At 38.9% G+C, this 10,958-nt stretch overlaps 1 protein-coding gene across 7 annotated transcripts in view; it reads right to left on the reverse strand.

Annotated features, from left to right (window-relative positions):
• SEC23A (SEC23 homolog A, COPII coat complex component) overlaps nt 1–10,663 on the reverse strand; it is an 85,199-nt gene extending 74,536 nt beyond the window's left edge. For 4 of the 7 annotated variants that reach the window (XR_004818291.2, XM_035720175.2, XM_035720171.2 and 1 more), the window contains exons 1-5: nt 10,473–10,663; nt 3,637–3,878; nt 1,633–1,690; nt 1,346–1,432; nt 197–433 (exon numbers count right to left, since the gene is read on the reverse strand). Coding sequence is in view for 6 of the 7 variants with exons in the window: in XM_035720175.2 (XP_035576068.1) it covers nt 197–433; nt 1,346–1,432; nt 1,633–1,690; nt 3,637–3,857 (603 nt within the window). In the remaining variant the exon portion in view is untranslated. Of the gene's footprint in view, nt 1–196; nt 434–1,345; nt 1,433–1,632; nt 1,691–3,636; nt 3,879–10,168; nt 10,191–10,472 lie in introns of those variants that run through there. The other 3 variants (XM_035720176.2, XM_035720173.2, XM_035720172.2) reach the window with 2 other exon arrangements.
• Nucleotides 10,664–10,958: the final 295 nt, after the last annotated feature.

Genomic DNA, 10,958 nt, shown 5'->3' on the forward strand with positions numbered 1-10,958 from the left:
TTTAAGTCTTCATTCTGTATAATAACAATTTAAGGCAAATGCAAAAAATTGGTATCAACCCTAAATTTAAAGCCTTTATTATAATTAGCCATTCATCATAAAAATATTTTCTATAAACTTATATCCAGAATGCATTTATAGATAAATTTTGGAGTATGCTCGCAGATAAAATTGAAACCACCACTCTTGTTGTTACCTGCAGTTGTTTAGCAGACAGATCTTTTGTTCCTCTGAACACGTAGCTTTTTGAAATGCCCTCACATCCAAGTTCATGAACCTGTACCATTCTCCCAAAAGTAATAAGTCCAACCAAAGCTGTCGGTGGTAAAAGACTTAATGACATCTGCATAGATTCTTTCAGGGCTTGTAAATCTTCATCTTCCATGCAAGTATCAACCACATAGAGGAATATCAAAGGCATCTGAGGACCACGCTTTTAAAATTAAAAATGAGGGAATAATAAGAAAATGTTAATGTATTAACACTCAGCACAATACAAGGATAATTAGTAGAGAACTAATTAAATAATTTATAGTACATTCATACAATGAAATCTTAAATCATTTCATAATATTAAACATATTATGCATAGAAAGAGATATCTAAGGCATTTTAAGATAAAAATTAAATTTAAAACCATTATTTATAGTTTCAAAAGCTTTTGATTTTGTTTAGCTGCATAAGGCTTCATTTCCTGTAACAAGCATTTATTTCTCTTAAAACAAGAAAACACTAGCTGTAACGCTTTAAAACAAAATAAGATCATTTTTATAAAATAATTATGTAAACCTGAATCAGACTGCAAGAGAACTAAAAACTAGGTAGGCTGGACATATTACTTACTGGCTCAAGTTAACCATATTCTGCTTTCTTTACAACATTCATAAAGGATATTATTACCTTAACACTTAAATATGTAAACAATTATGTAAAGCCATTCAAAAAGGGAAGAAAAATTACTTTCTTAACAGGACTATTGCAAGAGTAACTTTATTAATTAGACTTGGGGATATACCATCAGGTTCTAGCATCATATTGATTTAAGTATTTCTGAACTGACCTTCCAACTACACAACAATATTGACACTATACTGCTCATTGACCTACTTAGTATGGCAAATCAAGACACCACCCAATATCCTGGCCACTCATTAAATAACTACAACAGAAAAATTACCTTGTTCAAACTGACCAGGACAGTTCTTACCTCTTAAATGCTCCATCAATTCAATGCGAGAATCAAGAATGATGCTCTTTAAGTTATCTCAAATTAACAATTATTTTGGTATAAAGTAAATTACTGGATAGTTAAAACTTTCTTCAGGATTTACTCTTATGTTCTTACCAGAACTACATATTCAATGCTAGAAAACTGAGGTAAAAGTTCAGCAGGTTGATTCAGTTCAGATATACCAGCATAAGTAGGTGGAAACTATGGAGAAAAAAAAAAATTTTTAACAAATTATTTTCCAGAAAGAGTAATGAAATTCTAAACTGCAAATAATTTTATCATTTAGTTACTAAAAAGTATTTATTGTATGAAAAATTATTTCACCTTTATTTTAATGTGCATTTTTTTATATATTTACACTAGTATCAAAGCATTAACATATGCATTAGGGGTTTTCTTACCTGATTCCTTTGATAACAAAAGTTGCAAGCCCAGAGTTTTGCTCGATAATCCACCTGACTGTTTTAAGAAAAGATACAAAAGAGCTCATGTTTCAGTTCAAGTGTACAATGATCCTAATTTCAATAAAATTAATTTCTTTATGAAATATGAACACATTCAAACTAATACTTAAAGTGACCTTTAAAAGCCATTACCTTTAGATGTTGTCAACATCTAATTCATGCTTTTAACATAACAAGTTACTTAAATGAACACGACTTCTAATATATAGTAAATACTAATAAAATTAAGACAATACTTTTTTCTTCAAATGATTTAGTAATTCTACACTCAAATCTAGAAAACATTTAATTCTAGAGATCCCTGGGTGGCTCAGCGGTTGAGCGCCTGCCTTCATGCCCAGGGCATGATCCTGGAGTCCTGGGATCAAGTCCCACATCAGGCTCTTGCATGGAGCCTGCTTCTCCCTCTGCCTGTGTCTCTGCCTCTGTGTGTGTGTGTGTGTGTGTGTGTGTGTGTGTGTGTGTCAAGAATGAATAAATAAAACGTTTAAGAAAAAGAAAACATTTAATTCAAAAAACATATTTACTGAATGCTTAGTATGTACAAGCCATTATTCCAGGTACTGGTGATACAGCAATAAACAAGAAATCAAAGATCCCTGTTACTATGAAGTTTATATTATAGAACAGAAAGACATACAATACGAAAGTAGATGCACAAACACAGAAAATACTTTCAGATAGTGATACTAAGAGATTAAAGATAACAAAGCAGGGTGTGAGAATGTGTTTGGGAGGGCTACTTTAAAAGAAAGCCTTCTTAAATAAACAACTGAAATGTGATCTAAATTAAAAGGAACTAGTCAATCCAGGCAGAGTAATCCAGGCAGAATATATAGCTATTGCACAAGTTTCAATGTAGGAATAAATTTGGTATGTTCAAGGATCAGAAAGAGGGTAAGATATAATGTAGTTATTAACAATAAAGAAAATGGGTAATTTAAGATGAAAGCAGAAACATTACAAAGGCTGAGTGAAGTAAGTCAGTCGGAGAAGGACAAACATTATATGTTCTCATTCATTTGGGGAATATAAATAATAGTGAAAGGGAATATAAGGGAAGGGAGAAGAAATGTGTGGGAAATATCAGAAAGGGAGACAGAACGTAAAGACTGCTAACTCTGGGAAACGAACTAGGGTGGTAGAAGGGGAGGAGGGCGGGGGGTGGGAGTGAATGGGTGATGGGCACTGGGGGTTATTCTGTATGTTAGTAAATTGAACACCAATAAAAAATAAATTAAAAAAAAAAGAAACATTACAAAGGCTAGATGATGTATGGTTTAGGAGTCTTGACAAGAAGTTTGGATTTTTCATTCCAAGTATAATAAAACACTGTTGAAATGTTTTAATAATCTGATATCCATTTGTAACACTCTAGCTTCTGGATAAACTGCTGAAAGACAAGAATGGAAACAGGGTGACCATATAAGAGGATAATTAAATTGTCCAGAAAAAAATATGGTATATCTTAAAGTAGAGTGTACTAGTAGAGAAGAGACTAAATATAAGAGAATCAGTAACATTCTAGAGGCAGAATCAGAGTTGTTAGTGGATTGGTTGGGGAGAAAGTGTAGAAAGAGGAATAAAAGAGGATTCTTGAAATTCTGGTTTATGCATTAAGAAATCATAACATTCTCAAACACCATACCACTCAATTATGACTTTTCTAAGGACACAACATGGGTCTAATGACACACAGCCAGCACCAGTATCTAGAGATATTAGTGATAGGATTAACAGTTAATAAAGTGACAACTTTACCTTTGGTCTCTTATCAACTCACTACAAATAGAATATCCTTCAATTTTACAGCTTTTTGGATTTGACTATATCCTACTTTGAAAAAATAACTATAACAAAAACAAAGAAATTTTTATATAAATAAGAAACTATATTTTTAAATCATATTGCCACGTTACTTTTTAAATGTATTTTAATTACCATAAAGGATTCAAAACTGCACGGCAAGTGGTCCTACTACACAGAACAGGTTCATATTGAATAGGTGGTAAATCAGGTCTCTCCTTCAGTGGTGTAAATAGGGCTGCTACTGGAACAACCATTCTTGTAGCTTCCAGTCGACTTGATGGCCAAACATTCCAACTAAATCGGACTCCATCTCGTTCTTCATTTTGTTGAATGAATTCCAAATAGGTCGTCATTGTAGAGTCTGATGATTATTTCTGCAACAAAATTAAAGATGTTTAAAAATCCTCTTAAGGAAAACTAAACTAAGCATGTTTTTCCCACTTTCAGCAATATTAATCCATGAAAAATCATAACCAAAAAAAAGTATTTATCTCAGAAAAAAAATTAGCAAGCAACAATAACCTGACTCACAACAAAATAATGACTCTACTGAACCCAGTGCTCATTATGCCTTATAAGAGGTATTTTATCCTTTTTTTATTAAAAACTCTTGAAAAAAAGACTACAGGAAAAAAAAAGGCAAAATAAGTGTCCTATTTATGTAAGGGTGCATAGGAAAGAAACTCAAAGATGGGGGAAAATTTAGATCCTGTGTTTTCCCTACCAGCCCTGTAAATTACATTATTCTAATAAACAGATTACCAAAAACAAATTCTAAAGCTCATTTGGTTTTCTATCCAGAAGATGACAAATTTCCACTAACCTTGCTAGAAGAGAATACTTAATAGTGCATAACAAAAACATTTTTCTGAAACCAGGTACTTCTATTTTAGACAGGTAATTTTTTTATTGTGCAAATATAAGACCATTTGTGGCATCCATAAATAAAATGCCTGACAAGTGGTAATCCCTATGCCATTTGACTTTTGCAGAAACTTAATTCAGAATATTTTTATCATTCCAACTTAGGAGAGCATTTTAAACTCTAATTTGAAACATATGATTTCAATATAATCATTTAAATTTATTAGGGGGAGGAGGATGCAGCTCTGGTTAGGGCCCAATATCAACAGACATCTCCATCTTGTTTCTCTCCTACTGCCTTTCTAGAATGCCAGCTCTCCTGCCTAGGCAACAGTTCTATCCAACATTCTCAAACTAAAACTACAACAGTGATTAGTGAAGAAAAGAAATTGTAAAATTTAATGTTTTGAGGGGATCCCTGGGTGGCGCAGTGGTTTGGCGCCTGCCTTTGGCCCAGGGCGCGATCCTGGAGACCCGGGATCGAATCCCACGTCGGGCTCCCGGTGCATGGGGCCTGCTTCTCCCTCTGCCTGTGTCTCTGCCTCTCTCTCTCTCTCTCTGTGACTATCATAAATAAATAAAAATTTAAAAAAAACAAATAAACAAATAAAATTTAATGTTTTGAGAGGATAGAATTTGAAGTACTTTTGTGGCTGGCCAAAAGATTTGTAGGAGAAATAAAAGATATCAAGAACTAAAGAATTACAGGGCAGCCCAGGTGGCTCAGCAGTTTAGCGCCACCTTCAGCCCAGGGCCTGATCCTGGAGACCTGGGATCGAGTCCCGCGTCAGGCTCCCTGTGTTGAGCCTGCTTCTCCTTCTGCCTGTGTCCTTGTCCCCCCACCCTCCATGTCTCTCATGAATAAATAAAAATCTTAAAAAAAAAAAAAAAAAGAAAAAAAGAACTGAAGAATTATGAAGGTAGGGTGCCAAAAGAGCCAACATAGACCCTGAAGTAACGAAGAATGACAATAGGATTAAATAAATAAAATCTTTTAAAAGAGGGGGAGGGGCGCCCCCCTCAGTTGGTTAAGTGCAACTGCCTTCAGCTCAGGTCATGATCTCAGGGTCCTGTGATCAAGCCCCACTACAGGCTCTCTGCTCAGTGGGGAGCCTGTCTCTCCCTCTCCTCTGCTGCCACTCCCCCTTTTGTGTGCACACTCTCTCTCTGTCAAATAAATAAAATCTTAAAAAAAAAAAAAAAGAATGAATGACAATATAGGATGAGGAACTGATTCTAAAATGTAACTGAAGAGGCCAGCCCCGGTGGCCCAGTGGTTTGGCACCACCTTCAGCCCAGGGCGTGATCCTGGAGACCTGGGATGGAGTCCCATGTCGGGCTCCCTGCGTGGAGCCTGCTTCTCCCTCTGCCTGTGTCTCTGCCTCTCCCTATCTCTCTCTCTCTCTCTCTCTGTGCCTCTCATGAATAAATAAATAAAATCTTTAAAAAAAAAAAGTAACTGAAGAAAGGGTATTATTTGAAAAAAAAAAGCATTTGAATATAATCATTTTAATTTTAGAAACATTTTCAAGGGATCCCTGGGTGGCGCAGCGGTTTAGTGCCTGCCTTTGGCCCAGGGCACGATCCTGGAGACCCAGGATCGAGTCCCACGTCGGGCTCCCGGTGCATGGAGCCTGCTTCTCCCTCTGCCTGTGTCTCTGCCTCTCTCTCTCTCTCTCTCTCTGTTTGACTATCATAAAAAAAAAAAATTTTTTTCAAATAGACTTTGATAATAAAAATTACAGAAAGCGAAGCTTAACATATCTATGTATTTCTCTTCTTTAGCAGCTAAGAATTTTCTTTTCTTTAAAAGAAGTAAGAATGTTGGGACGCCTGGGTGGCTCAGCAGTTGAGCTGCTGCCTTCGGCTCAAGGGGCTCAAAGTGTGATCTCGGGGTGTTAGGATCGAGTTCCCACATTGGACTCCCCATGGTGAACCTGCTTCTCCTTCTTCCTATGTCTCTGCCTCCCTCTTTGTGTCTCTCGTGAATAAATAAATAAAATCTTTAAGAAAAAGAGAAAGAAAAATTAAGTATATCTGTTAAAAATAATAAAAGAAAAATTAAACACTGTATTTCCTATCAGAATCTCAGAGACAACAAGAGAATTGTATGCTAATCAAAAGCGAACACATATTTTTCAAAGGTTGATGAGAGAAAAAAGAGGAACCCTAAGATAACTAAACTTGTTTAGAAAAGATGATCTTCAGGATGCCTGGGTGGCTCAGTGGTTGAGAGTCTGCCTTCGGCTCAGGGCATGATCCTGGTCCCAGGATCCAGTCCCGCCATCAGGCTCCCCTCAAGGAGCCTGCTTCTCCCTGTCTGTGTCTCTGCCTCTTTCTCTCTGTCTCTCATGAATAAATAAATAAAATCTTTAAAAAAAAAAAAGAACAGATGATCTTCAAGACAAATTATAGAAGCCAGATTTGAAAAGGATAGTACGAGTTTTCAAAAAAAAAGTGTGTGCTGAAACATAATGATAAAACAAAGGTCTGGAATAGTCAGAGGGCAGTTAGATGCCAACCTCAGTTTTAAAGGAGAAACAACCTTTCTGGGAGAAAAATCCAGTTTTTAGCCAACAGCTTCCATGCTACAGATGTGAATACAAACTCCAGGACTATGCAATCCCTCCTATTATTTCTACAGAACAAAAAAACAGGGGCAGCCCGGGTGGCTCAGCGGTTTAGCGCCACCTTCAGCCCAGGGCCTGATCCTAGAGACCCTGGATCCAGTCCCAGGTCAGGCTCCCTGCATGGAGCCTACTTCTCCTTCTGTTGTGTCTCTATCTCTGCCTCTCTCTCTCTCTCTCCGTCTTTCATGAATAAATAAAATCTTTTTTAAAAAATGAAGTTTTCCCATTTTTGCATGTATAATCTAACCTATATAACCTAAAATGCATCACCAAAAAAAAAACTTTTTGAAAGATTTTATTTATTTATTCATGAGACATACAGAGGCAGACACACAGGCAGAGGGAGAAGCAGGCTCCTCGCGACGAGCCTGCGACGAGCTCGATGTGGGACTCAATCCCAGGACCCCAGGATCACGACCGAGCCAAAGGCAGATGTTCAACCACTGAGCCACCCAGGTGCCCCCCCAAAAAAATTTTTAATTAAAAGTTTAAAAAATATGCATCACCAAAAAGCATTAAAATATTAGACCAATCAAGGTTTTTCATCTAAACCACAAAAACACAAAAAATGTTTTGACTCTTTTCTCAATTCTTCAAAAATGGTACATAACTAGTACTTAAGTATGTGGCATACATTTCCTCTGTAATCAATGAAGTGAACCTGTTACCTGGAAAATAACTGACAGTAGTTAACAACAAAGATAAAATCCCAGCTTCCAAGAAAATATCAAAATTTTTGAAAACCTGTATCCATGACTATGAGCTTCACACCTTGCTAATATTTAAAGATTTTTCTGGTAAGATCGGTGGTGATATTAATGTGAGTTTTCTACTGTATAATGAAACATGTCAACATTTGGAAAATATACTTTGTTCAGAGAAGCAAAGTTTCCCAAATGATCAATTCATGATGTTACCAAATCATGCATGGATAAAGATCCACTCACAGTGCAAGACAGAAAAATGGGAATTTTAATGCAACAGAGTACAAAAAGTTCATTCCTAAGATTTCAGATTTCACATAGCTATTAACCCTTGGCTTCTGAATCAACTAACAGGTTGTAATGTAATATGAAAGAAGAATATGCACAATTATCTGAAAAAGCGATTAGAATATTCCTCCTTTTTCCAACTACATATCTATATGAGGCCAGATTTCTTTCATACAATTCAAGCAGAATAATGTATCACAAAACACTGAATGCAGAAGTAAATATGAAAATCCATCTGTCCTTTGAGCATCTGCCTTTGGCTCAGGTCGTGGCCCAGGGTCCTAGGATCAAGTCCCACATCAGGCTCTCCATAGGGAGCCTGCTTCTCTTTCTACCTAAGTCTCTGTCTCTCTCTGTGTCTCTTATGAATAAATAAGATTAGAAAAGAAAAGAAAAGAAAAGAAAAGAAAAGAAAAGAAAAGAAAAGAAAAGAAAAGAAAGGAAAGGAAAGGAAAGGAAAGGAAAGGAAAGGAAAGGAAAGGAAAGGAAAGGAAAGAAAGAAAAGAAAAGAAAAAAAGAAGAAAAGAAAAGAAAAGAAAAGAAAAGAAAGAAAAGAAAAGAAAAGAAAAGAAAAGAAAAGAAAAGAAAATCCACCGGTCTTCTATTAAGGCAGGCATGGGATTTGGGGAGGAGGAGGGGGAGTTTGGAGCGGATCCTCAATAATATTTAAGAGTCTAAAAGGATTCTAAGAACCAAGGTCATAGAACAGTAGGTCTTAATTCAGAAAGCCTAGTAAAGAAAGGCTCTATGAGACAAAGCATAAAGACATCTACACACAATAGCCAGGTTTCAGTTTCTACAAGTAACAAGGCTGGGTTGTAACATCCTTACTTTTTATAGTACAAAACACAAAATATATCATGACATATTAAATATAACCTGTGTATTTTGAACACAATTACCATCCTTTTCCACTTTCTTTTCAACCTCTCTGCTCTAAGATTGTATTTGTTCACTAAATCACATCTATTTTATTTTGCATATTCTCACTTTCCAGGAGTATTTTGAAAAAGTCCCACCTATTTAATTTTAAATAGTCCAATTACATGTCCATCCACAATACCTCCCCCACCTCTCCAAGGTAGGAATTGCTCAATTTCAAAATTACTAATTCTAGTATGAAACTTTCCATGTAGGGCCCCATATCCAATAATGGTATATCTGAAATAAATTCCTTTTACAAATAGCTTTTTATAAAATGTCATTATTTGATCAGCAGTCTGTCCTCTAATCTTATGTTAAAACCGAATAAATATGATTCAGACACTATAGGATGGAGACTTAAAATACTAGTCGTAATATATTTTTTAAGTGGTACAAAACACAAAAGACTATACTAAAGAAATCTTATTTCCCCACAGTTTATAACCAGTGAGACTTACTTTAAATAATTTCTCATGGTAGAACTAAAAGCAAAGAAGCAAAGTATTATGTCTCTTTAATCTAGCATATCAAATACATGCCCACAGTATTTTTAAAGCTTTTCCTAATCAATAATAATTGTAAGTTTTCCATATTTCAATTTTAGCACTTTTATAGATCCTAAGTGAAAAATATCCTAAATTACAAGTAGAATTTGAGTTTCTTCCAAATCAGATGTATTTAACAATTAACTGTGCCTCTCTACTTTTCAGTTGTAAAGACTTCCGAAACGATGTTAATTAGACTACTGGAAAAGAGAGAGAAGACTTAACATTTGTATTTAAATCCATATTTAAATCTAAAACCTTTTAAACCAAATTAATTTGGCTAGTTATACACGGCTTTGCGGGGTGGAGGTTGAGGAAATTCACGTGAATTCAACATACACTAAAGATGACACGTACGTAGGTCGACTAATGCTTTTCCTTTCCCACCAAAACGGGAAAACGGTACAACAGAAAAGACTGGTCCCATCTGAAAACTGCACCCTGCTAGTAATCGAGGCCTAAGGCGTTAGCTTTACCTAGCACTTAATTCTCCTTATCCCCTTTGACTCCCAAGGCCGAACTACCGGTGACGAAGTCACCTGGGTTCAAAGTCTAGGGCACTTCAGATCAGGCAAGGTAAGAACCAAGAAGCCCGAGTGTCCAGGAGCGGTGAGGCTGGGGCGAGGAAGGCGGATCGCCCCGCAGGCGAGGGTGGGTGCTGGGCGGGATACTGAACTGCCGTTTTCCACTCGACTCCTGTCTTTCCTACCTTATTCAGGGTAGCGTGGGGAGGGCTCGAGGGCTCGAGGGCTCCCGGGCCCCCAGGCCCCAGGCCCCGAAACAACGAAGCACGGAGGTGAGTAAGAGGTGGAAGGGGTCAGGATTCATAGGTCGCTGCCGCCGGCGCGCCCGCCTGCTCCGGAGCACCAAGGGGGCAGAGCGGGCACGACCCCAGGGCCCCCGGCCCACCCCCGCCCGCCCGCGGCCGCACAGCTTCCCCTCCCCCGCTTTCCGCTGAAGGCCCGCGGCCCCTCCAGGGAGCTGGGGGGAGGCAGCCCGAAGTCAGTCCTTACCAACTGCCCCCGACGAGACCCGCGCCAGCCGCGGCCACCGACTTGCAAAATCGGTCCTTTCTGCCGACCTGGAGCAGCCGTGTTACTGCAATCAGGGCCGGCGCCGCCCCGCCCCCGACCGCCGCGCAGAACTCCGCTGGGCCAACATGGCTGGGGCCGCCTCTGCCACGTCAAGGGGAAGGGGGGCGGGGCGACCGCGCCAGGGAACTGAAGGAGAGCCCGCGGGACCCGCCGGGGCGGAGCCGGGAGAGGGCCCCGGGACGGGGGAGGGCGGGGAGGGGGCGGGGACAGGGCTGGGGGCGGGGCTACCGGATGAGGGGACTAAAGGGAAGGGTGGGCAGCGGGGCGGAGCCGAGGGAGTGGGGACGAGGAGGGAGGGGGCGGGGACAGAGCTGGGGGCGGGGCTACCGGATGAGGGGACTAAAGGGAAGGGTGGGCAGCGGGGCAGGCCGAGGGAGAGGAGACGAGGAGGGAGGGAGGGGCGGG

Source organism: Canis lupus, chromosome 8 (assembly GCF_003254725.2).
Source record: "Canis lupus dingo isolate Sandy chromosome 8, ASM325472v2, whole genome shotgun sequence".
NCBI lineage: Eukaryota > Metazoa > Chordata > Mammalia > Carnivora > Canidae > Canis > Canis lupus.